Below are 27,581 nucleotides of genomic sequence, written 5' to 3'. Positions count from 1 at the left end.
TTTTCTTTTCTATATTAAACTAGATGTCCCGCGCGGCTTCGCCCGCGTAAATTAGGAATTTTACAGAAACCGTACATTTTCCCATAAAAAATATTTCCCCTGTTTTTCCCACATTTTCCTGAGTTTCTTCGGTCGTATTAGTCTTAGCGTGATAATATAATATAGCCTAAAGGTCTTACTCGATAAATGATCTATCTAACACTGAGATAAGTTTTTAAATCGGACCTGTAGTTCCTGAGATTGACGCGTTCAAGCAAACATACTCTTCAGGTTTGTAATATTAGGTAGGTATAGATTTTTTTAATTATCGCTTGACAAACTCGAGTCTCGATCTAAAAGACTATGAAATGGTATAATATGGTAGTGATGATGATGATGATGAATGTAATTTACATAGTAGCATATGCTTTCTGTTCTTAAAACAACGCCGAAACTCCCAAACTTGTGTCTATAAAGAATCAGGAGTTCTCTCAGCACCTTCCGAACCACGGTATACCAGGTATATCTCGGTGCAAAATCTTACTTGTTGGTAGCATATGCTTAGAATACTTCTCACGAAACCGAAGTCACCACATGTTTCCCTATAAGTTTTGAGGAGTTCTCTCGATTACTTATGGATCCTTCATTAGATCACCACTTTTGTGAATATAATACCAAATTGGGATGATACCCTATATACCAAAAGAATTTTTTTTTAAATCGGTTTACAAACGGCGGAGTAATCGTTGAATATAAGAAAATGAACATAACACCTCCTCCATTTTGAAAGTCGGTTAAAATTGGAGCCTATGTGTTATTCTGATGTATAAGCTATATTATTGTAAAGTTTCATTAAAATTCGTTGAGTAGTTTTTGCGTGAAAGAGTAACAAACATCCATACATCCACACATCCATACATCCATACATCCAAACAAACTTTCGCCTTTATAATATTAGTAGGATTATCATACTATTTTGGTTTATAATTTATTAATAATATTTACGACTATAAAATAGTAAATAATATTACTTATTATTCTAACTTCTAGCAGTTACTCTGCTCTACTGTCGACCACAAAGCCGCGTCATCCACCAAGTCTTCGATATACCTAATATTGCTTTCTTTTTTTTTTTTTTTTTATGAAATAAAGGGGCAAACGAGCAAGCGGGTCACCTGATGGAAAGCAACATCCGTCGCCCATGGACACTCGCAGCATCAGAAGAGCTGCAGGTGCGTTGCCGGCCTTTTAAGAGCGAATAGGGTAATAGGGGAGGGTAGGGATAGGAAGGGAAGGGAATTGGGGATGATAGGGAAGGGAATTGGGCCTCCGGTAAACTCACTCACTCGACGAAACACAGCGCAAGCGCTGTTTCACGCCGGTTTTCTGTGAGAACGTGGTATTTCTCCGGTCGAGCCGGCCCATTCGTGCCGAAGCATGGCTCTCCCACGTATAAAAGCTTACCTTAAACGCTAGTAAAACAGCTGTCGATAATTATATTATCAATTAATCTCGTGTACTTGCTACTAAACAGTGTCAATGTGTTGTGAAAGTACCAACTACCAGTTACCATGAGGTCAGCAGTAAGGACGGACGTGAGACGGATATGTCTGTTAATTGTTACCACATTGAGCGCGGTGAGACTATTTTAATTAGTTATTGTTTTATATTTATAATATATGTGTTCTTGCCCGAAATTCCGTTGCGCCTAAATTCGTTTAGGAACCTTATATTTTTCCGCAATAATAGATAACTATCTTGTGTAGTTAATTTTCCGTCTCTCAAAATATTTCCTCACCAAATTTCATTTAAATCGCTTCAGCCAAGAAGCTTGAAGAAGCAACAGACAGATAGACAAATATACGCACTTTTGCATTTATAGAATTGGTAAGGTATTTTAATTTCAACAACAATTTCGATCGATCAGAAAAATCGATCGTGCTAGGTTTTTTTCCACCAGTACCTAAAAGTGTTTAGACACACCATGGCGAAGATGCGGCCGAAGTTCCATGGCCGATATTACGTTCTGACGCATTCGGCTGATATGACACACGATAAGAGCCGAAAGCGGCGGAAATTCAGTTGCGTAACTTTATCCGAGTATTCGGTGTCTCGAACGCCGTCGAATCGCTGCCGAACTTACGCTCGACCGAAGTTCCGTAACGCTATATAACGCGACGAATAATTTCGCGACGAATAATTTCGGCATAGTGTGCCATCGGTAATTTAAAATACATTGCAGGCGTAATCTTGCCGAACTTCGGTCGCGTATCTTCGGCATGGTGTGCTTAGACACTAACTCTTTAACTGATATAATAATTTGTATACCTCTATAATTATAGTAAGGTACAAATATTGCAAAACTAAGGCTCTTTCCATACTAATATTATAACTGCGAAAGTGTGTCTGTCTGTTTGTTTGTTTTCCTTCACGCTCGAACCGCTGAACCGATTTTCCTATGTCCCGAGAAAGGACATAGGATAGTTTTTATCCCGGAAAAATGTACGGTTCTCGCGCGATAAACGAATTTTGGCGCAACGGAGTTGCGGGCGTTATCTAGTCGCTTATATTTCGCGACAAAGCTGCGGGCAGAAACTAGTGACATAACAAGATATGAATGTATGTAGGTGAGCGCGGTCCTGACATATCCCCTGAACGACGGGGGCGAGATCCCCGCGATTGCTCTGGGGACGAGCCTGGGGCACACCGCCGACGTAAGTGTTATATTTTATACCCTTTATTACTTAAAATATCTCGGCATTCAGACGGTAAATATTGTACGAAAACTTTCGTGTTGCCATGTGTAATATTTTTATGAAGTAGTAGCTAGTAGAAGTATATTAACATATTTCGACATAGTACGCCGTAATAAAGATTAAAAGATTTAACTATTAATTATGTAGCTTCTACACTTAAACTGGCTTTTTAATATTCCTGTTTTATCTATATATATAAAACTCAAAGGTGACTGACAGACATGGTGATCTATCAACGCACAGCCCAAACCACTGGACCGATCGGGCTGATATTTTGCATGCAGGTAGATGTTATGACGTAGGCATCCGCTAAGAAAGGATTTTGATAAATTCCAACCCCAAGGGGTTAAAAAAGGGGATGAAAGTTTGTATATAATAAATAATAATTAATAATACTTCTTAACGCGAGCGCAGCCGCGGGCAAAAGCTCGTTTACAAATAAAATTGTTACAGTCCTAAGGCCCTGTCTGGCACTCTATCGGGAAGTGGTGAAACAGGCCCTTAGTCTAAGATCTAGTTAAAATGTCTATTTCATTGTTCAGGGTAGGCGAATACTGTCAGTGAACCACTCGCTCGCTAGGGCGGTGCAATGGGCTCTCGAGGTTGGATACAAGCACATCGACACTGCCGCCATCTATCAAGCTGAGGAGGAAGTGGGGCTTGGGATACAGAACTACTTGAGAGACAATAATGCCAGTAGAGATGATGTTTATGTTACGACTAAGGTAAAGTATAAAATTTAACGATATATTGATATAATATTATATAGATTATGGTTTCTTCGGAAAATAACTAAAAGATCGAATAATGTAGTGCACTTACTGCAATAACCATTTCTAGCTAGAGTGGTCCAACATTCTTAACGAAAGAAACATCTTGGTATTTAGCTAAATGAATAATAATTGTGGTTGTTGTTCATGGGATAAACATTAGTATTGAATAATGATGACATCAACAATGATGTTGATGGTAATGATGATCTGTGAAATACTGTTAACGATATCAACAGTAGTGATGATTACAATTACATTTTTAGTTATGGAACACTGACCATGAGGTGGATGCGGTAGTCCCGGCGCTACGGAAGTCACTCGCAGACCTGCGCCTGGACTACATCGATTTGTACTTGATGCATTACCCGATGGCTTATACGGTATGTAATTAAGTATTGACTTATAATAATATGACATTAATGGACAATATTGTATTAGGATCTTTGGTGACTTTGTTTTAGTTAGATTTAGACAGCTCTACCAGTGACGGATTAACCCTTAATCAAATTAAGCAATTGCCTAGAGCATCACCTCTGAGGGGCACCAGAAAAGTAAAGGGTCAAAGACCGATTCTAATTGACATACGATTAGAGGCCCACAGGCATGGAATGCTTAGGTCATTAGGTAGTCTTAATCCATCACTGGGCTCTACCTATTAGGCTTCATGTGGCAGTGCGAATTCTACGTGTTTCAAAATACCAATAAATGTATGAAATAAAAAAAAAAAACTAGAATGTCATACATTCTAGAATTCATCTAGAATCAATGGTCATCAGCGCCAACGCGGGACGGAGCGGTCAGCATAACATTAAGAGGATTCCACACCGCCGTTTTTCCATACAAACGCTGTCCCCTGTTTCCTCTCTGGATAATGCCCGTAGAGTTATGATTTTTTCCCTGAATATCCATGGCAACTATTAGCATGTCCCTATATTTTCTTTTTTTTCATAATTTTATTACGTCCATATTTTACGTCCAAAAACCCAAAAAAACGGCAAGATTTTCCTCTGTGTTCAAACACCTAGAAAACAAAACTGGCTAAAATATACAAAAAAAGTAAAACATAGGAACACAGCTCAAGCCTTTCTTTAATTTTTAATGAAAAAAGTACTTAAATCGGTTAAGTTTTGGAGAAGGAATTAGCGGACAACGAATCGAAGATTTTCTGTTCTTTTATTAGAACTTTTGTCGTGTTGTCTCTATCGCGCTCTGCGGTGGGAGACTTGAGATTGGTGAGACAGCAATACATTTTCAAATACCTATTTTCAATTTCTCTCGCCCCTGGTGTATCCTCTTAAAATCTGCCTCAGTTTACTATTTATTTAGAACAATTATTATTTATTATCTATTAATTGAGTTCATAGGACATGGTCCTATATGAACATAAATCCATAACAATACCTATTATTATAAATGCGAAAGTGTGTCTGTCTGCCTGACTTTCTGTCTGTCTGTAACCTCTTCAAGCCCAAACATTCTGCTGAAATTAGGTACGTAGATACTTCGAGTCCCTGGAAAGACCGTTGGGTACTTTTTATTCCAGAAAATGTACGGTTTCCATTCAATAAATGAATTTTGGCGCAACGGAGTTGCGGGAATAATCTAGTATGAAATAAATGTAATAATCATGTACCTTATAATATTATATTACTTTAAAAACACTTTTATATTACAGAAAAACGGATCTATAAGCGATACAGACTATTTGGAGACGTGGAGGGGAATTGAAACTACCAAAGATACAAAGTTAGCAAGATCAATAGGCGTGTCTAATTTTAACATAACCCAAATGAAGAGGCTCTGGGATCATTCCAGAATAAAACCGGCGGTGTTGCAGATTGAGGTTTATTTTACACATAGTATTATTACGTCATCATAATTTATATTGATCTTTTGATACGTCTTTATCAAAATAAACATCCAGAACAGTTGAAGAAAGCATAACTATGAAGTAAAATTAAAACAATCGCGAAAAATAATATTTTTTTATTTTTTGGAGGTAGGTGATTAGCTTAAGCCGCCATTCCACTGCGGCGCACGCTCTGCACGGCCACGCGGCGCACGGATTTATTAGTTTGACTACGTGGGTCAACGTTTCCACTGCAGTACACGCTATGCACACGGCCACGACTATGTACAACTGTAGCGCAGCACAGTTTTGAATATAATGTACACGCTTCCGAGTATCCCGTGCACAGCATGCGCATTGCGTAGCGTGGCCAGCGTTGGCCGTTGAGCTGCGTGTGCACCATATTAGAGCAAGCTACGTGAGTCAATTCGTGCGTAGCGTGTCCGAGGGTTGCAGTGGACACAGTCACATAATATATTTTCTTACAAAGCGAAGCTTGACGCACGTGCGTAGTCTCTCCGTGCGCTGCGGTGGATTGGCGGCTACTGTAATGTTGAGTTATTATATAATAATTAATAACACTTTGTTTCAATATTAATAATGTGAAAAACTAAAAAAAATACAATGTAGAGTTGATAACATACTCATTATCTGCAATTTAACAATTTAATATACATTACCACATAATACTTGTATGCGTCTGCAGGTAAACCCAACAATAACCCAATCTGAGTTGATCGAGTGGTGTCAGGAGAATGGTGTAGTGGTGATGGCTTACAGCCCCTTCGGCGGTATCCTGGGCCGAAGTGATGATGCTCCGGAACCGCGCGCTGATCATCCAGTGCTAGTCGGATTGTCTGAGAAGTATCATAAGACGGTCCCACAAATCCTGCTTAGGTATTTGGTAAGTTACGTTTAAAAATGAAGAATAATCAAGGGATAAGTTTGGGTCTCGACTTGGAAGTCGTGGGTCAGTTCTCGTACTGGAATAATAAGGAAAAGCTTAAGAAAAACAGTTGCAGGCCGATCATCTGATTATCAGAACAATCTGCACTAAGCAAGAAAAATGATCATAGTATAAAAGTCCGACTCTTGATGTGGTAAAAAGAAGGAGATCCTATTTTTGGAAATAATAATATTATATGTTTTTTAAATTATTATCTTCAGTAGGTAGCATCTATTGATAAAGCAAAATAAAAACTAGTAGCTCAAGTTTCAACAAGCTATTTCAACCTTAAATTACGGATCGTTAAAACTTATAAGCGTTTGGTCACTACTCACTAATTATTACTTTGAGAAGTTGCATTCGCAAATTGTAATTGGAAAGCGGGTCAATGTTTGTTTCTCAAGCGCCAACTGTGGCGCAAACTGGCGGACTAATCACAGATGTTGGTATACGACAGCTATATTAGAAATTAGTCACAGAACTTAGGCTGGCACACGTTTTCCATACGATTTCTGAATTCGTTTTTCGTATTCGGAATTCCGTGAGACTAGTGCAAACGTTCGTTTTTTTTTACGCGCTTGCACTCGAAACGTACGTATGGAATTCGTTTCGTTAAGTAAAAATCAAACGTGTGCGGTAGTTAATGTGTTTTCTACTGATTCTATGCATTCGTATATCCGAATATGGAAAACCAATTCGTAAATCGAATACGGAAAAGGCGTGTATGCGGCCAGCCTTTCAGATAACAGGCAGACATTTATTCGTGAAATAACTAAGGCATGTACTTAAATCGATATCTGTATCTTCCCTTTTCTCGATCAAAATATTTGAAAGTTTCACCCAAAATACTGACTTGCACACTAATTATGCACCCTAAATAATGCGAATTCAGCATACTATTTAAAGTTATTTGCGAAACTGTTTTATTGAACGAATAACTATTATTAAAATAGTATATCTAACAATTCCTTTGTTCAACAAACATACTACAATTGTTTAAAGGAAAACCATCACCTAAATTACTTTTAGGAATATCATTTATTCTAAATAAAATCAATTTAATCTGTTATGTTCATATAATTAAGAACACATAAAAATCATCTGTGCTAACTTAACATGGACTAAACTTTGGCATAGTGAATGGTAACTCAGTTTATAAACAATAATAATAAACGAGTCGGATTCACGCACAAAGGGTTCCTTACCGATATATTGCAAAATAATTAAGCCTCCGGCTTAGGAATTGCACTCTAGGGGTTGACAAGCTACTAAAGAAAAATAAAGGAAAAAAAAAACAACTGGCTTCAGTTATGAGTCGACGGAGCCCCGCTACGCGGGGCTCCTACTTCTACTTCTGGGTGGTTCATAAAAAATAACCAAGATGGCTAAGACGGGAGCTACGTCTAACCTAACCTAACCCAATCAAGTCGTATTGGGCCAACATTGCTATTAATTATTTAAGAATCATTAATAAATTTATTAAACCATACAATTACAATACAATAGTGAATTTTAATAATTTTTATTAATTTTTATCAAGAAACCTTGAATTATATAGTTTTGGAATGATAAAATCTTTCACCATATGTGCGCGAGTGCGAGGCTGGCGGCTATTAAAATAGTGTTGGAAGATGGTGAGTTCTTAGTGTTCTCGATGTACATGCCGGTGGATATGATGGAAAACTTAGCAGAATTTACGGACTGTCTGAGTGAGTTATGTGCGATCATTAGTAATAGTGATGTGGACGCAGCTTTTATGCTGGGTGACTATAACGCCCATCCGTCGTCATTATTCGGTAAGGAACTTAAACAGTTTTGTATCGAACAAAGTTGGTTGTGCGCTGACATTGACATTTTGGGACTCAATTCGGAATCTTACATCTATATAAGTGATGTTTACGGCACCAGGTCGTGAATAGACCATGTGCTAGTAACGCAAGCCGCGAATTTAACGGTAGTTGATGTTAGAATTAAATATGACATTTCATGGTCTGACCACTTTCCGGTCGAAATTCTATGTAATATGAAAGTATTAAGGTCTAGAATAAACAATAATTTTCTGAAACCGAATAAAGTTCGTTGGGGTGAAAGGAATATATCGCATATTGAGAAATATAGTAGAATATGTACGATGAAATTGCGCGACATCGATTTTCCCACAGAATTTCGTAGATGTTCGGATGTATCATGTAATAACATGCAACATAGGGTAATTATAGATAATTTGTATCTTTACCCTCTGCGACTGACGTGGTAGTCCAACAGACACCACGAAACATAAAATTCTGTTTATTTTCATTAAGTTTTAAATTTGCGCGCTGCTGGGCTCAGTACCTTACCGTGATAACCTCGCAGGCCGGTTAGAGTGTGGCCCCCCACACTCTAACCGGCTGCAGCAAGTGCAAGCTTCCGTGGAGGAAGGACGGTGTCTACGGTACTACCACGTCAGCGTCAACGTAAGTGTCTATTATACTACCACCTCAGTAAAATTGTTATATTTCCATAGTGTCTCCTTAACAACCACGTCAGTAAGTTTGTGTTTACGATACGGTATTTTTTGATTATTTATAATTGAGGAGGAATTTGATTTTTTTAAACTAGATTTTTTACAAAATGTTTCTAATTTATTTATTTACTCATTTTTTAGATAGCAGACTCAAGCAACAACCCTACTCGTAAGATAACATCGACTGTAACTGTGGGGGACAGCTTGCGCTAATTCCCCGTAGATCGCCTAGGTCAGCGTTTCTTGTAGTAATGAGGATGATGATGATGACTATTTGATGAGGAGATGAATTTAAACACTTTTTCAGTTTTGTTCCAGGTAGCAAGCACACAGTAGTTCCGAAGCTGGGCAACGTTGGAGAGCGAGTGTCGTACTATGGCGGCCGACCCATATTTATATCGGCCCCGGTACCCAGCTTCTAGAACATTCCATGCCTCACCCCCTTGGAAGGAAAATTTATTGAGTTTCCACGAAAATTACATTAATTTACAAAATATACATTGGTTTTATTTGTACAATTCTCTTAGCTATAATTTTACATAATAAACATGTTCGTGCCGACCTCCGTAACCGAAATAATTAAAAAAATCTATTTTTCCTATATTTATACTACCTCGTCGCCCCCCGACATAACGGTCGCCTCTGGCTGTCCCTTTCGCACGGGACTTCCTTGTCTGGGACAAGGATAGCCCGCTCGAGATGTATACTATCTCCCTCACTTTTCGGTTACAGAAATCGGCACTACCACACTGGCTCTAAACCCATCCCATTGAATGGCACTATTTTTCACTGAAATGTCCATAGTCCATACACTATTTACTGTCTGTCGTGCACATTTCTCCCGCCGGTCGCGCAGGCGACACCCCCGGTAGCACGACGATCTTCTTGGTGGGCCGCCGGAGAACGTGGCCGTTCGCGGTCTCCACGTCCACGACCCGTACCACGCCGTCCTTGCCTGGATATGTCCTCTTGATCTTCCCGCGTGGCCAGATGTTGCGCGGTAGGTTCGAGTCGCATATGATAACGACGTCACCCACCGCGGGATCGGAGCCTCGGGTATGTGGCTCCCGGCGGTGCTGGAGGAGTGGGAGGTACTCCCTCACCCACCTCCGCCAGAACACGTCTGCCAGGTGCTGCGCGCGCTTCCACAGCTGCCGCGCCGATGTCTTTTCTTCTTTGAATCTTCCTGGAGCAGGTACATGGCAGCCCGACCCCAGCAGTATGTGGTTGGGGGTCAAGGCCTCGGGCTCCTCGGGGTCAACCGAGACATAGGTAAGTGGTCTCGAGTTGATGATGTTTTCCGCCTCTACCAGGAGTGTGTAGAGGGTCTCGTCGCTCGGATGCTGCTCGTGTAGAGTGACTCGCAGGGACTCCTTTACGCTCCGCACCAGCCGCTCCCACGCACCGCCCATGAAGGGGGCGGACGGAGGGATGTACCGCCAGTTGATGCGGCGGGCGTTGACTTCGCTCTTATACTTTTCCCATTCTTGTTGTAGCTCCTTCTCGGCGGCCTTGAAGCAGGTCGCGTTGTCCGACCATAGTTCAGTCGGTTGTCCTCGTCGGGCGACGAACCTCCGCAGTGCTGCGATGGCGGAGTCGGCGCTGAGAGACGTCACCACCTCCAGGTGGACGGCCCTCATGGTGAGACATGTGAAGAGGGCCACCCATCTCTTCTCTCGATGTCTGCCCACGGTGACCTCCACAGGGCCGAAATAGTCAAGCCCTGTGAAGGTGTATGGCCGCGCGTGGTGCGCCAGCCGGGCGACGGGCAGGTCGCCCGTGGCCGGACACGTCGGCTTGGCTCGGCGTATGCGGCAGGCCAGGCAGGCCCGGATCACACCCTTGACTGTGGGGCGTATCCGGGTCACCCAGAACCTCTGCCGGATCTCGTTCACGGTTGCTTCTACTCCGCCGTGATGCATTTCTTCGTGTATCTGTTGGATATATAATTTCGTGTACCTGTGGCTGCCATCCATGATAACCGGGTTGTTGGTTTCCCGGCTGATGTCTTCTGCGGCTGCTACTCGACCCCGTAGCTTGATGAGGCCCTCCTCCAGGCGGACACTCAGCGAGGCGAGGCGGTCTCCCGCCGCTGGAGAACGGTTTTCTTCTATTCGTTTTCTTTCTTTGCTATAGGATTCTTCTTGCATTCGGCGCAGCCAGAGTGCCTCGGCACGAGTGAGGTACCGTGCGTCGAGTGCGACGTATTTTCTTCGCGTAACTGGATCCATTCGTGTCGCGGATTTTCCTTTCTTCGATCGCCGCGAGTCCCAGGCCGCATCCTTTTCTTTATTCTTCTTTGTGCGTTGTCGCACAGCTGCCACGGTTTCTCGCGGGGAGCGACAGAGGTCAATGAACTGTAGTACACGACCTGTAGCTCGTATCAACGTCTTCCATCTTCCTATGCGTTCGATGTCGGGTAAACTGTCTTGTAGCGCGATGTATCGTGCGACAAAACACTTTTCTTCACCCGTGTCCGTTTTCTCCGCCGGTTTTCCTTCTTTCGGCCAGAATATTTCTTCTTTTTTCAGGAATTCGGGCCCGCTGAACCATCGGTGGGCGGCTCCGAAGTCCGTGGGTGTGGCGCGCGTCGCGTCGTCGGCCACATTTTCTTTCGTCGGCACCCATCGCCACTCGCTGACTTTCGTTGTTTCCTCTATTTCGGCGAGGCGGTGCGCGACGAACGTTTTGTAGGCCCGCGGCTCGGCGCGTATCCACGCCAGCACTGTGCGGGAATCGCTCCAGTATGTTTTCCTTACCAGCTCGACTTCTAGTTCTTTCTCCACAGTCTTCGCGAGGCGGGTACCCAGTAGAGCAGCTTGCAGCTCCAGGCGCGGGATGGACGTCGGCTTCAGCGGGGCTACGCGGCTTTTGGCTGCCACGAGCGCCGTGTGTACTGCTCCGTCCTCGCGCACCATACGAATGTAGACAGCTGCGGCGTATGCCTCTTCACTCGCGTCGACAAAGGTATGCATTTCACTTACCATTTCAGGCTGCAGGTTGTAGCAGCGGGGAATCTTTATTTTTCTTACTTGTTGTAGATCTCTTGTCCACGCCGTCCACTTGGGGACGAGCTGCTCCGGTATGGGCTCGTCCCATCCGGTGCCGTACCTCCAGGTCTCCTGCATGAACTTCTTGGCGGGCATGGTGAGCGGTGACAGTAGTCCGAGCGGATCGAACAATGACATCACGACACTGAGGGCTTCACGCTTCGTGGGGGCCCGCTCCTCGCTCATGATGGTGCGAGGTATCTTCGCCTCGTTCAGGTTGAAGCGCAGCAGGTCTTCATGCGCCTCCCACCATATTCCCAGCGTCTTGTCCGCGCAGTCTTCTCCCACAGGGACCTCCTTGGAGTCTCGGTCGTTCCCGAGACGTCGGCGTATGGCTTCGCTATTCGATGTCCAGCCTCGCAGCTCGAACCCGGCGTGCCGGTGGACCATGTCGACTTCCTGCGATGTCTCCAGTGCTTCTTCTTCACTCGGGAAGCTAGATATGAAGTCGTCCATGTAGTGGTTTTTCTTGATTTCCGCTACAGCACGCGGATATTTTTCCTGGAACTCTTCTGCATTCTTGTTTTTTACGTACAGAGCCGTGCATGGCGATGACGTGGCCCCGAAGATAAGGGACGCCATCTGGTACTCTTGCGGCTTTTCTTCTCGTTCGTTACCTCTCCACAGGAAGCGGAGTGCGTCCCGGTCTTCTTTCCGGACGCGGATGCGCATGAACATCTCCTTGATGTCCGCGGTTACCGCCACAGAGTGTCGGCGGAACCTCATGATGACTCCTGGCAGCGACTGAAGAAGGTCGGGGCCGGAGAGCAGCATGTCATTGAGGCTGCGGCCATGGGATCTGGCCGCGGCGTCGTGTACTAACCTGATTTTTGGTTTCGCTGGGTTGCACACGGCGAAGTGAGGTAAGTACCATGTTCTCCCTGCTGCCGGTGGCTCCTGTGCTGGCACTGCGTATCCGGATTCCAGCAGGTTGTTTATTCTTTCTTCGTATTTTTCTTTCAGGCCCGGGTCTCGATCCAGCTTCTTTTCCAGGGACCTGAGACGCTTCCAGGCATCGTTGTAGTTGTTGGGAATGACTTCCTTCTCGTCCTTCCAGAGCAGCGCGGTTTCGAAGCGCCCATCAGGAAGTCTTCGACTGGTTTTCTTAAGTATCTCCAGCGCACGCTCTTCTGGGTCATTTTTCTGTTTTCTGGCTTCGATCCCAAGTGATTCCAGGTCGAAAAACCTCTTCATCATGTTTTCCATATTGTCTTCTGTCTTCTCCTCTTTTTTGGCTACTGTGTGGCCACAGAAAGCTATAGTTTGCGTATGTGACGACCTGTATCCGTGTAGCACCCAACCGAGTCGTGTGTGGGATGCGACCGGCTGGTTTCTCCTTCCCGTTTTCGTCTCGAGGGCCAGCAGCAACTCCCAGTTGTCTTGACCCAGCAGGATTCTCGGGCGCGCATTTTCGTACATCAGGTGGTCTTCAAGGCCCCTCAGGTGCGCGCAGTCGTGCAGGTCTTCCTTGCGAATTTTCTGCGGCGTGAATAGCAGCTTCTTTACTGTTCTTGCACTCCCCACGCCGTACTCTTCTTTACAGTGGCGCCCCCTTATCTTGAAGCTTACCTTTTTGCTGTTTTCGTACTTCTTTGTATCACTGAGGCCCTGCACCCACATGTCGTGGCGAGGCCCGTCCAGGTGGAGGAGCTCCGCCAGGTCTTCATCGATGAGTGTCACTGTGCTGCCGTCGTCCATGAGTGCGTAGGTGTCTATTCTGGTGCTGTTCTTGCCGAAGACCGTGACCGGAGCGACCTTTAGGAAGGCTTGTCGTTCCTGAAGGCAGTTGGTGCTGCTCACTATTTCCACGGTCGCTGCCTCCCCTGCTTCCATGGCCTGTGGCGGCGCCGTCGGCTGTTGCTGGTCTGCCGGTGGTCTGGAGTGATGCAGCAGGCGGTGGTGCGCCATGCCGCACCCGTTGACACTACACCTCTTTGCCCCGCAGCCCCCTCGGCGGTGGTTGCTCCGCAAACATTGAAAACAGATGCGGTTCTTTTTCGCTATGTTCCAGCGCTCGTTCACAGGGGTCCCGAGGAACTGCTTGCACTCCGTCAAGTGGTGTTCGTTCTGGCACATCGGGCACCTTTTCCTGCCACTTACCTCTGTGGCGAAAGCCCGTTCCAGTCTTCTTCTCTGGGGCCTCTCCGGGTGAGGTTCGGTCTCCTCGGGCAGCGCATACGCACTGCATTTGTCGGCTTCTTCATTGAGGAACAGGGTCATCTTCTTCAAGTCCGACGTATCTTCTTTTCTTCTTGCGGCAAAATCGTACCACTTGTTGCGCAGAATGGGCGGCAGCTTTTCTACAATACTTTTCACTAATTCAGGATTAAACATATAGTGTACCTTTTTAAGTGTCTCCAGCGTGGCCACCACATTCGCTATTTTGTTAGCAAATATGCAGAGTTCGCGCGGGCTGTCACTCAGCCTGCCCAACGCCTTGATTTTCTGTATTTCACCCATCGCCAGTGTGTCTGGACGGCCGAATCTTCTTTCCAGCGCCTGGATGACTGCTCGCGGCTCCGGTTGGCTGATGAGTAGACTCTCGACCGCTTCGAGGGCTGCTCCCTTGAGGCTTCTTCTTAGCCTCATAGTATTCTCGGTGTGCGAGAACATTTCTTCAGTCTCGTAGTACGCCGCCCTGTAGCCGAGCCACCCCGTCGAATGTCCGGCGAACGGGGGAAGCTCTTGGAGAAACCTGGGGGCGTCTCTTGACATGCGGACGGCCTGTGTGAGCGCCGCCGCCAGCGAAGTGATGTCGCTGCTCTTCTGTTTTTCTTCAGCTTTTCTGTGCTCCGGTTCATTTTCCGAATTTTCATTTTTCTTTTCTTCATTTTCGTTCTGCTTTTCTTTTTCCTCGGCCGCAGGGTTAATGGTTTGCCCTTGCAGCCACTCTTCCACCTTGTCCGTTTCCTTTTCTGCTACCTCGTTTCCCTCCTCGTCTCCGCAGGCCAGCATGGCCTTTTCCCTGGCCAGCTTGGCTTCTGCGAGGGCGAGCGATGCACGTGCCTCTGCCAGTTTCAATTCCGCCAGCTTTTCCTCAGCTTCCAAAATTTTCCTCCTGCTTTCCTTTCCCTGAGGCGCACGCTTCTTCCGTCGTGAGTCCTCTTCTACTGCTGTTTTCTCGCTGGCGGTGGTAGAGGTTCGTTCCGTCGAGGTTTGTTCTGTTTCGGACGTTTCGGCGGTTTCCCTGGAGTTTTCCTCCTGTTCTTCGACCGGTGGAGCCGCGGGGCGCGTCGATGCTCCGCTTCTCGTCTGGACTCCGGTTTGACTCGCTCGTTCGGCCCCATCGGCGATGCTTGAAGCCTTCGATTTGGACATCTTTCTTCACTGACCGCACTGGCTTCTTGATTTTCTTTTTCCTCGGAGAGAATCCGGCCGTAGAATCCGGCTTTGCGAAGGACCATACACTGTGGGGGACAGCTTGCGCTAATTCCCCGTAGATCGCCTAGGTCAGCGTTTCTTGTAGTAATGAGGATGATGATGATGACTATTTGATGAGGAGATGAATTTAAACACTTTTTCAGTTTTGTTCCAGGTAGCAAGCACACAGTAGTTCCGAAGCTGGGCAACGTTGGAGAGCGAGTGTCGTACTATGGCGGCCGACCCATATTTATATCGGCCCCGGTACCCAGCTTCTAGAACATTCCATGCCTCACCCCCTTGGAAGGAAAATTTATTGAGTTTCCACGAAAATTACATTAATTTACAAAATATACATTGGTTTTATTTGTACAATTCTCTTAGCTATAATTTTACATAATAAACATGTTCGTGCCGACCTCCGTAACCGAAATAATTAAAAAAATCTATTTTTCCTATATTTATACTACCTCGTCGCCCCCCGACATAACGGTCGCCTCTGGCTGTCCCTTTCGCACGGGACTTCCTTGTCTGGGACAAGGATAGCCCGCTCGAGATGTATACTATCTCCCTCACTTTTCGGTTACAGAAATCGGCACTACCACACTGGCTCTAAACCCATCCCATTGAATGGCACTATTTTTCACTGAAATGTCCATAGTCCATACACTATTTACTGTCTGTCGTGCACAGTAACATTACTTACAGTCGAAGTTCTCTTACGAGTAAATTAGACGTGGGAGTGCCATGTTTCGGCACGAAGGGCCGAAGCATGGCTCTCCCACGACCGGAGAAATACCACGTTTTCACAGAAAACCGGTGTGAAACAGCGCTTGAGCTATGCAAAGTGCGAGTCCGAGTGAGTGAGTTTACCGGAGGCCCAATCCCCTCCCCTGTTCCCTTCCCTTCCCATCCCTACCCTCCCCTATTACCCTATTCTACCGAATACGCCTTGAAAACAAGAGTATATAATAAAATATTGCCAAGGGAGCTACGCATGCGGCATGACCATCGCTAGGGTTTTAGGTAAGGATACCCCCCCTCCACCACCAGCAGTACTATCATTTTCTGGAGATGGCAAAAAGCTATGTTATATTTGTCCGTCAAAAATAAAAAGATAAACTAGATAAAGGTGCTGTGATTGTTCGGAAATTTGTCTTCAGTGCTCCAAGACACTGTATATTATTGTCAAACAAAGCTATGATTTTGAAACTGTGTAATTTTTAAATTAACCAATGAATGTTCCTAATGTTTACTCGTCTGATTAGTGTAATTGTTAATTTCTAAAATACCTAATGTTAAATATTAAAAAAGTTAATTTTTTATTTTTTTCTATGACAATAGTGCCTAAGTAAAAATTTATACACTGATTTGTGTGATCTCGATAAACACTTTAAAATTTGTTAAATAAAAGTGTTTTCTTTTATTTATAATGTATTTAACATAACAAATTTGTTTATTTTTCAAATAATATAAATAAAATTGCTGTATAATTTAATTCTATAAAAATATTCAATGTTTAAATGGTGTCTCGTGTACTACCACGTCAGTACAATTGTAAAAATTGAGCCACGTCAGTTGCAGAGGGTTAAGATTGTGAATATTTTATCAGAGGCGGCAAGACTGTCGTACGAAGATAGATCTATATATATAGCATTAGAAATAAAAATAGTAAATATTATATTACCGGATGGAATAGGCATGTTAAGGATACTCATAGGGAGGCTCGACTGTATTTTCTGCAATGGGTAGAATTTGGTAAACCGGCATATGGCCCAATTTATGAAAGAATGCGGGAATCTAGGTCTAGATTTAAATTAAAGCTTAAATGGTGTCAGAATAACCAGACACAAATAAACATGTCCATGTTTATTTGTGTTTGGCTACAGATCATAGATCGAAAAATTTTAGTAAGTTTTGGAAGGAAACTAATAAATTAAATAAACAGCCGAGCGTCCCAATGAGTGTTGAGGGTAGGTGTGAGCCTATGGACATTGCAAACCTATTCAGAGAGCATTTTCAAGTCCAGAGCTCACCAGTGTCTGCGAACACTGTGAACAGGATTGGGATGATTTCGGGGAATAAAATTGTAATTATATCGCCCAAGGACGCTTATAGTGCCCTGCGGGTCCAATATAATAATGGGTTTCGGGCACTGATGGGGCTGCCGCGATTCTGTAGCGCGTCAGGGATGTTCGCGGACGCTGGAGTGGACAGCTTTGCAACAATAATGCGAAAAAGATCCCGCATCCCCGATGAGAAGAGTACGCGGCAGCTCCAACAGTTACCTGCAACTCATTGCGAGTCGAATGGACACTGAGTGTCCATTCATGAAGAAATGGACACAAATGCATGCACGTAATTTGTAATTAGGTATTTTGTGTTGTGCATTTATTGGGATTTATATAATTTTAATATGGACTATAATTATGCGCTGTCTGAAATAAACAATTTGAATTTGAATTTAAATATCTCATCATAATTACCAAAAATCTTTGTCGCTAACACAGAAATAGTTCAAGATATATCTGTGGTCGCTAAAGAGTAAAAAGCGAGCGCAAAGGAGTGAGTGCGGCGTTAGATGAGGAGGCCCCAACATGTTTTTCAGTAAAACAGAGAAACAAAAAGATAATAAGGTTAGGTTAAAAATATTTTAGTTGCACGATTTGTCAATTTGTTTACTTGTTTTGATAATAGAAATTGATTTTATTGTGGTGCACCTTTCGATATCGTTTTTAGAAATTCCGTTGTAAGATTGTCCAATTTAGAGTGCAAGTTAGTATTTTTGATAAACAATTTAAATTTTAGTTTTACAAATAATATATCCGATGTATGAACCATATTTTTGGTGTGAATTCGGATATAAAGGTCGTCTCGTTTTGTATGATGTTTAAGTTTTTTTTGAAGGACATGTTCAGTTAATCAATTGTTTTTTTTGATCAGCATTAGTTTTTCTGGTATGCATTCAGTTAATTAGCGGAGTTAAGGTAGTATACTGAAAAATTATTCTGATGTGCATTTAATAACATCCCAATAACTAATAGTAAACGTTAGTCGTAGAAGGTATTTAAAAAATATTTATGCAGAATTTCTAAGGTTTTTTGAACAGAGTTTATCTAGAGCGTTAAATATTGGAGATGACGTCAAATCGTAAGCTATTTAAGCGCTAGTGAATAGCTATAAACTTTAGTCAAGAAATCTCACAAACTTAGCATTAATGTCTTAACTTTTTTTCAGCTGGATCGCAAGCTAGTTCCCATACCACGGTCAACCAACAAGGATCGAATTATACAAAACTTGAATATTTTGGACTTCTCCCTCACTCCCGAAGAAGTTGAGACTTTATCAAGCTTCAACAGTAACTACAGGGTGAGAGACAGAAAGAAATGGTATCTGCACCCACACTATCCTTACGAGAAGAAAAATGTTACTGAGGAAGACATAAAAAAAGCTTTCATAATTAGCAATGAATAAAGTATTTTATTTTTATTTTTATTTTATTTTATTTGGGACAACAAACAATTGCGTACATGCTTAATACTAACACGACATAAGTAAATAATGAAATTAAGGTAATTACGCAACCAACACCATTATCCACAATATAACTTATTTTATGAACAATATAACAATACCGATTACAAGCAAATATAACAATACCGATTACAAGCAAATACCGGTAACGTTTACATATTGTAGTAGTCGATCAACTCATAAACATAATATGAATTTTGTGGTACCTATATAAAAGAATCTTTAACAATTTTCAATGAATGTTTTTTATTAGCTGTTCTTTGAACTGAAACAAAGATAATACAAATATATCGAGGTTTGCGAAATTATCGTTGTAGCTTTTCATAATTCGCTTTAATGGTGCCCTATCACCAGCATTCGTCCTGCTCGGTGTAGGAGCAAACAGCTTATGAGTGTAGTTGTCACGGATTCGTTGTGAGCGACTAGGTATGCGAAGGTAGATTTGGTTTATCAAATCATTACAGTCTATTAGATTGTGACAAATCTTATAGAGAAACATTTGATCAAAGTATATTCGTCTTTGTGTAAGAGTTTGAAGAGAAAATTTATCCAGAAGTGTGTTGTATGATAATCGTTTTCGTTCGACTTTATGAATTAAATATTTTAGATATTTACGTTGCACTCATTCTATTTGATCATTATATTTATCGTATAAAGGACTCCAAATGCATGTGGCGTACTCCAGTTGCGATCGGATGAGCGTCTTGTATAACATTAACATTGTTGCAGGTTTTTTGAACAAAGTACATGTACGTCTCACGAAACCAGAGAGTTTGAAGGCCTTGGCAGTGATATGGGCTACATGAGCATCAAAGTGTAGTTTAGAGTCAAAGTGAATGCCAAGATCTCTAATCAACGAGACTTTTTCTAATGCAGTACAACAAAGAGAGTATGAAAAATTTATGACATTGATTTTTTTTGTAAATGTGATTGATTTACACTTAGTCAGGCTTAAATTTAGCTTATGAGCAGCACAATATTCGGATAGTCTATCCAGATCCTCCTGTAATTTTACACTATCTTCAAGGGATCTTATTTTTCTAAATATTTTTAAGTCGTCAGCATACAGGAGGAAATAACTGTTTAGAAAACATTTGCCAATGTCGTTAATGAAGAGAACGAAAAGCAGAGGCCCCAAAATAGAGCCCTGAGGCACGCCGGATGTAACGGTGATCGTATCTGAAGAAAACCTCTGAATCACCACTTTTTGAGTCCTATTTGTAACATAAGATGCAAACCAGCGAAGTAAATTACCACGTATACCGTTATATTCTATCTTTTTCAAAAGCATCTTATGATCAACCCTGTCAAAGGCCTTACAGAAGTCGGTATAGATTGAGTCAACCTGTATTTTCATATCCATACATTCAAACAAAAAATTTGAGTACAAGACTAGATTACTTACTGTTGACCGATTTCGAACAAAACCATGTTGCTCAGGTATCAGTATACTATGCAATGAAGGATAAATCGCATCATGTACCAACCTCTCCAAGACCTTAGACAAGGCTGACAGTAATGAAATTGGCCGATAATTAGTAATTTGATTTTTATTGCCAGCTTTAAATACAGGAGTGACATTAGCAGTTTTCCATACCCGAGGCACAATACCTTCTTTGAGGCTACGGTTAAATAGCACTGATAATGGAATACTCAAAGCATCGGCGGTATGTTTAAGAAAAAGAGGAGAAATCCCATCCGGACCACATCCCTTACTTATATCCAGGCTTTTCAGCGTTGAAGCCACTTTATCGCTGGAAAATGTTAAATCATTAAATAATAGGTGACTATTAATAATTGGTGTATCGACGCGTACGTCGGTATTATTGGTATTTGGTTCATAAACTGAGCTGAAAAATTTGGAGAACAGCCTACATATGTCGACTGGTAAAATTAAAGATCTTATGTACCTGAGATATTTATTAAAATAAAGATTTTTGCCCGAGATATACGTTATACCACGGTCTACTACCACCCAGCTAGCAGCGTCAAGCAGCGACTTCAAGATTTGCAGAAAAGTATTATAGTAAATAAATAGGCAATATATTATGTTGTTTTTAATTTACAGATAGAGTTACATAATATTATTTATTTTTATTTATTTGGAAAATATACAGTGTTTATTTAATTTACAGAAGGCTGTATAAAATATAGACATTTTTATGAAATTATTGTGAGTATTATATGTATATAGAGGCTATACCTCAGATAAAAATACTAAATTAGACTAACGGCCGCACTCAGAGACATTTAATGATGATTAAACTTCAATTTAATGAAGAGTTAGACGGATAATGGGTTTTATATCAAACTAGAGATCACCCAATGGTTGAAATTCGACCTTAGTTTTAACGACATTAGGACTACCACCTTTTGTAAAATAAATATTGACTTTATCATATTTTTTTCGACTCTTGTCTTTGGGACTCAGCTGATCTCAGACTGGCCGTGTAAGCATTGTCTAATAGTATCTAAGATTCAATAAAAAAAAAAAACTATAATCCATTTTCAATTTGTCACCTTGTTGTCAACAGACTTCAACCATAAATAAAAGAGTACAATTCGTATGTATAGGCTTGTCACTCAAAAATCTGTCATTTTTCCTAGTGTGTGTGTTATAGTGTGTGTAATGTTTTATTTGTTAAAAAAATGTATGATAAAAGCATAATTTCAAAATAATATTAGCTCGACGCACTCCTTCACCATATAAACTATAACTGTGCAAAATTTCATTCACCCACGTTTCCCCATTTTCGTCAAAAGGGATACAAAGTTTTTGGCTCACATATTAATATATAGATACTACAATATTAATACGCGAGCAAAAAACTTTGTATCCTATTTGAGAGCCAAAAGAAGATAATTAAATTGAAGGTCGAATTGCGACCATTGGGCGATCTCTAGTTCATTCAATTTTTCTTATGGTATTCATAATATTATCTCCTAGTCTACGTGATAAATATATTTTTATGAGAGTTGAGTCTAGCTTCAATAATATGCGTTTACCATAGTATTATTTAGTTTTTTTGCAATAAAAGTATCATATTACGAGTAAAGAGGTTACATTAAACTTGCTGTCCTCTTTCCTGTGATTAAAATATTTATTATTAAATCACAGGAAAAGATTCAAGAGTCGGGCCGGTAATTAAATTCTTTCTAGCTCGAGCACTTGTTTAAAAGAATGAGTTCTTTATACCGGGCTGCAGTAGGCATTATCTAATTAGTTTCATATTTAAATGCATGAGATCGTTGTAAAAAATATTTAAACCTGCAGAAACGTAGGTAATGCAAGTTTAAAAACTATGAAAATAACTAAAATTAATAATAACACAATGACAATTACTCATTTTTTCCTTTATAATTTAAACAAACCTTGTAACTTAGCTACTTCATCATCTGGCTAATACATCTATATACTAATATTATAAAGCGGAAGAGTTTGTTACTTAGTTTGTTTGTTTGAACGCGCTAATCTCAGAAACTACTGGTCCGATTAAAAAAAATATTTCAGTGTTAGATAATCTATTTATCGAGGAAGACCATAAGCTATATTTTATTACGCTAAGACTATTAGGAGCGAAGAAATAGAGGAAAGTGTAGAAAAAACGGGGGAAATTACTTCAAAAGGGCTTATTTGAACGGGCTAATCTCAGGAACTGCTGGTCTAATTAAAAAAAATTCTTGCAGTGTTAAATAGCCCATTTATCGAGGAAGGCTATAGGTTTTATTTTATTATGCTAAGACTAATAGGAGCGAAGAAATAGAGGTAAATGTGAAAAAAAACGGAGGAAATTATTTGAAATGCTTATTATCTTAAGAAACTTGAATTGTTAATTACGATCATCTACTCAATCTTCATTTTGCTTTCGGAAAAAATTGTAAATATGTAAAATTTTGCCAAACCTTATATCCATGATCTAACAACAGCGGGGCTAAAATGATCGCTTTGGAGAATCATATTATGAATCATAATATATTTACATAATATTATTTTTTAAAATCGCAATATGGTAGTGACCATATTATTGCCAATCAGAGTGCTGCTTGCAATAATTATTCATGTCTAATTGTCTATACTGTACTCGGCGAAACATGGCGGTAGCGGTCATTGACTCCCTGTCAAAAACTTGTCATTGTCTATACAAAGCCGCAATTGACAACATCTGACACTTCATTGTCAATCGCGGTTTATATAGAAAATGACAAGTTTTTGACGGAGTCAATGACCGCTACCGCCATGTTTCGCCGTGCAGTATAGTAATTCATACTAATTTGATATTCATCAGTTTGACAGTTTCGACAATTCATTTGTTAAATTATTGATTGAGAGGAATTGCTAAATGTGACCATTATTGCCCCGCAGCTCTATTTGTAAGCGTGGGTAGTTAAATATTGTTATTTACACATCTGGCTCGTTGTCATGGCAACGCGTGAAACACGTATATTGTTCGCATCCTAATGAATCCCCCAAAGTAAACATAACTAAGCGCAAATTACAATATCTAATTATACAATACAGTGTTATTCGCTAAACAATGTACTGTCAGAGAAATTGATTCATATCTAGATGGAGAATCTTAAGGATAGGTTTACAAAGTACGAGCAGCTGAAGTGACTGTGCCGGTGTACTCGCACGAGAGCAGCTCGACTCGCCTCCCTGGGTCACACCATTTACGCCGCTGACGTCGCAGTTGTTAGGTAATGTCCCAGTGACATCGCCTTGTCGAGGTGTATCTGTGGTGGGGGAAGGCGAGTGGCGAGTGAAATCAAAAAATGTTGTAGTAACTCGCACGCGAGCAACTGACTCACTCACATATTATAATATGACAGTAACTCGTATAATATGGTCACACGGTGTAAGTATACTCCACTCGGGCTAACTTGTCGCTAGCGGTCATTGACTCCCTGTCAAAAACTTGTCATTTTCCATATAAACCGCGATTGACAATGAAGTGTCAGATATTGTTTATCGTAGTTTTATATGGAAAATGTCAAGTTTTTGACAGGGAGTCAATGACCGCTAGCGACAAGTTAGCCCGAGTGGAGTATAGCTGCACCTCAGTAACTGACTGCCAGCTCGCACCGTGTAACCCAGGCATAAGTTATTTGGTCAGATTGTGTCAAATCAATGTTAGTCGTGATTTGTCGGCTGGAAATTTTGTCGAGAATCTACCGAAGTTCGATAGTACGATTATTACAAATGATGGGCCACGCTCTGCCACAATTTGGCAATATTAATATGGCAAAACGATTTAGTCGATGACTGTACACGGAAATAGAGTTTTATAAGTATGCGTACGTGGCAAAATCGGAACTTTTTAAATACTGTATATTTATGTAAAACCCCTGTATGTTTGTGATTTGGAAATAATTTTCTTTATATTATAACTAAAGCTGCCATTTCGTTAAATGTCACAATGAGTAACCAAAAAAATGTCGCGAATTCTATGAGACAACGAACATACGACGATCGTCGGTACTGTTGGTATATTCCAAAAAAATATTTCACAGGCAAACGGAGATGAAATTTGAACAATTCCTGAAAGAGGGTCTCAAGATACCAATTAATTACTGTCTTTTTCGTTTCATTTATTTTCGAAACGGGAAAGCTTTTGCCGTAAATACGGTTGGTCAAATCTTGGAGGTATACTGTGCTTATATTATCAAGATACAAGAAATGCTTCTATATTTTGTGCTACCTTTGAGGGTCGCTATTAGCTAGATATTTAATGTATATTTTCAAAGGTTGTTTGTTTATTTGCTACTTATATTTTTAGGCTATTGCATATTATCTTTTATCGCGGGTTTTGAGCGCGGTGACCGAATCAAGAAATTCCATAACGAAAATAAACCTAACACGTCGTCGTCTAACGTCATTTCAGTTCGGCAAACTTCGGCACTGTGTTTGTGTGCGTGAGACTAGACGTCTTATGCGTGAGATTAGAGGCTATGCTTTACACGGCAGTGCCCGAGTGCCACACATATTTTTATTATATGTATTTAATAATATTTTCAATAAAAAATATAAAGTTGTTATTGGACCATTGCTTACAATTTAGTTCACCTGTTTAACTCACCCATTGGTTATTCATAAATACCCAACTATTTGTAAATGCGAATATACTGTATATTCTGTCTGAGTATAACCTAATCCGCTTCTGATTAAATGTAGAGGCTTGCGTCCCCCCCGAAATACACTACAGTACCTACCTTTTTTTTGTACTTTTTTGCGAAAAAATAAAAGAATTTCCGCACGATATTCAAATTTAAATTCAAATCGTTTATTTCAGATAAATAGTCCATATAACATGATAATAGAATATACGTTAGTACTACATAAACATACACATAAAAAAAAAAAAACAGTGTGCACGCATTTTAGTCCATGAATGGATAATAATGTCCATTCGACTCGCAATGAGTTGTAGGTACCTGTTGGAGCTGTCGCGAACTCTTATTCTCATCAGCATAGCTAGCACGGGGTTTCCCAGTCGATTCTTCGGAAGAAAGTAATGGCAGTTTCTTTCCTACGTCTACATATCTTTTTCCCAAGCATGGCACCACCCATCGACTTGAGTTTCAGTGGACAAAGACAAGAAACTTATTCCATAGCAACCATTAAAGCAACGGCAATTATTTTTTTTGACATTTAGTTTCTTGGTTCTTTTTTTTTTTATTATGGCACCTCGGCTATAAAACCATGGCCAGTGTCGAATAAATGGCGGCAAATTAAAAAAATCGACGTGTCAACCTTGTCTATAGCCGGAATTATAGTTTTGATCTACGAAAGACGAATAATAAAAACTAAGGAACTTTATCATTCGTAGTTTGTAGATCAAAACTGTAATTCCGGCTATAGACAGGGTTGCTATACATCGATTTTTTTAATTTGCCGCCATTTACTCGATACTGGCCATAGTTTTATAGCCAATTTTTATCAACGCACAACCCATACCACTGGACGGATGGGACTGAAATTTGGCATGCAGGTAGATGTTATAACGTAGTCATCCACTAAGAAAAGATTTCAATCAATCCTATCCCAAGGGGATAAAATAGAGGATGAAAGTATGTATGAAACTTTGTCAATTTTAAACCGATCGGGCTGAGACTTTGATACCTAATTAATAATAATACTTAACGCGAGCGAAGCCGCGAGCAAAAGCTAGTGAAATATAAACGTCGATGAATCGTGCAGCGGCCTCTTGTGTTTATGAATACTCGAACAAGCAAGAGTTAATATCTTCTGGCGCTGTTTGACGTTCGGTCGTTATTGGAAATTGTATATTAGCTCCAATATTATTCCCACAAGCATACATGCTTCAATAATAAATTGGGGAGTAATATTCTTCTCAACTTTGCATCACTTTTCTCTTAAGGGGGCCACTAGCCCTAAAGTGTCGATTTTATAATATTCTATCATTGAGAGATCGACCTAGCGGATTTTTAAAATTTTGTATATTTATCGAGTTATTGAGAAAAAACTAATTTGGCGTAAATCCGCGTCGTCCTTTTTCACTTGGCATATGAAAGACGGGCGTTTGAGCAAGGAGATACGTAAGCACGGGGACGACGAGCCGTAAACGGGTGGGCGACGAGCCGTAAGCAGGGGGACTGCCAGTTGACCACGCGTCGCATCCCGGTTCGGAGCCTGTTCCGAGGCGAGGCGATTACGAGTACGAGGTTCCGCTTAGGGTTCACTTATACTAGCGCAGAGTCGAAGCGCATCGAAGCGAATTATTAGAACTGAACATAACAAATTCAACCTTAACTCCAAAGCGTTAACGCACTTTATTAGTCGTAGTTAAGGGTCCCAGATTAACAGTCCGCTTGCAGGCTTTGGCCGGCAGGCTGCCTTACAGTCATTGACCGTACAAAATCTACAAAATCGTCAGGGGAACTGTGAGACGTGAGTCTGTGCTCTTTTCCGATTAACTGCCAGGCGGCGGCCTGCCGGCGAACTGTTAATGTTTGGGGCCCTTTAAACTACTACCACCGGCTTCGGGAACAAGCCCAAATTCGAGAACAAGCAGGCCTGTCCCACTCGCGAGAATAGGTATCGAACTGTAAGTACCACCCGCGGGTGGCCAATCAGTAGGGACTCACAAGCGAGCGGTGACGCACGCGCCAGATTTTTCGTCGCGTATCTACTGTTTACTGATCATAGTGGAATTTTATTCATGATACTGATTTAACCGCTGTGACAAAATCGTTATAAATCTTATAAAAATGAACAATTAAGAAAGGCCAATGAAATATGTACTTGAATAAGGTATTTAAATATAAAAGTAGATAAAAACTATACAAACATAGCAAATAAACCAATTTCATACAAATAAACGCACAAACTACACAGAAATAAACACAAGTAACTATGTTTAAATTGTAAAAGTTTCCTGCACTATAATCGAATATACAAAACTACTATAAAATATAGGTTGGGTTACTAAAATTTTATATTACTATAAAAAGGTTTGCTATTCATACCAATAGTAATTAAAAAAGAATATTTTGTTTTCTAAAAGGCGAAAACCTTGATTTCGTCAAAAAAGGTACGAGTTATGCGATAGACAGAGAGCGGACATGTAGGTGAATATAATTGTAGGCACCTAGCACTGCGCGGTCGGAATTCGAACTTAATAGTATCGTAACATGAGTCGTTATTTCTTTAAACGGGTTTCGCCAGTGAGACTTCTGTTGGTACTACTAATATATATTCTGTGGAACAAGTGAGAGAGCTTTAGAGAGTAGACCGTAATAATATATTTTTTCTGTTTTATGTTTTGAGTATAATATCATTATGTCTGAATTCAGAACTTATACAAGTC

At 41.1% G+C, this 27,581-nt stretch overlaps 1 protein-coding gene and 1 long non-coding RNA gene across 2 annotated transcripts; one reads left to right on the top strand and one right to left on the bottom strand.

Moving 5' to 3' along the window:
- The first annotated feature begins 1,516 nt into the window (after positions 1–1,516).
- On the top strand, positions 1,517–20,799 carry LOC121732466 (aldo-keto reductase AKR2E4-like). The gene is made up of 8 exons (XM_042122348.1): positions 1,517–1,616; positions 2,607–2,693; positions 3,278–3,460; positions 3,772–3,888; positions 5,184–5,351; positions 6,064–6,261; positions 18,457–18,697; positions 20,677–20,799. Exons 1-7 carry the CDS (start codon positions 1,551–1,553, stop codon positions 18,691–18,693), a joined length of 1,056 nt encoding a protein of 351 aa, XP_041978282.1. The 5' UTR covers positions 1,517–1,550; the 3' UTR covers positions 18,694–18,697; positions 20,677–20,799.
- On the bottom strand, positions 5,747–27,581 carry LOC121732467. Its single transcript, XR_006036382.1, has 3 exons — positions 27,571–27,581; positions 27,446–27,447; positions 5,747–5,899 (listed from the first exon to the last, which is right to left on the bottom strand). It is a non-coding gene; the product is annotated as an uncharacterized LOC121732467 (long non-coding RNA).

This window comes from Aricia agestis, chromosome 12 (genome assembly GCF_905147365.1).
Source record: "Aricia agestis chromosome 12, ilAriAges1.1, whole genome shotgun sequence".
Taxonomy (NCBI): Eukaryota; Metazoa; Arthropoda; class Insecta; order Lepidoptera; family Lycaenidae; genus Aricia; species Aricia agestis.
This window is presented reverse-complemented; position numbering and strand designations above follow the sequence as displayed.

What these genes read in the sequence shown, in the direction of transcription:
- LOC121732466 (XM_042122348.1), top strand. Translation starts at nt 1,551, where the DNA reads ATGAGGTCAGCAGTAAGGACGGACGTGAGACGGATATGTCTGTTAATT. An exon ending in TTGTTACCACATTGAGCGCG is followed by an intron (nt 1,617 to 2,606) that starts GTGAGACTATTT and finishes GAATGTATGTAG; the next exon opens with GTGAGCGCGGTCCTGACATA. An exon ending in CGGCGGTGTTGCAGATTGAG is followed by an intron (nt 5,352 to 6,063) that starts GTTTATTTTACA and finishes ATGCGTCTGCAG; the next exon opens with GTAAACCCAACAATAACCCA.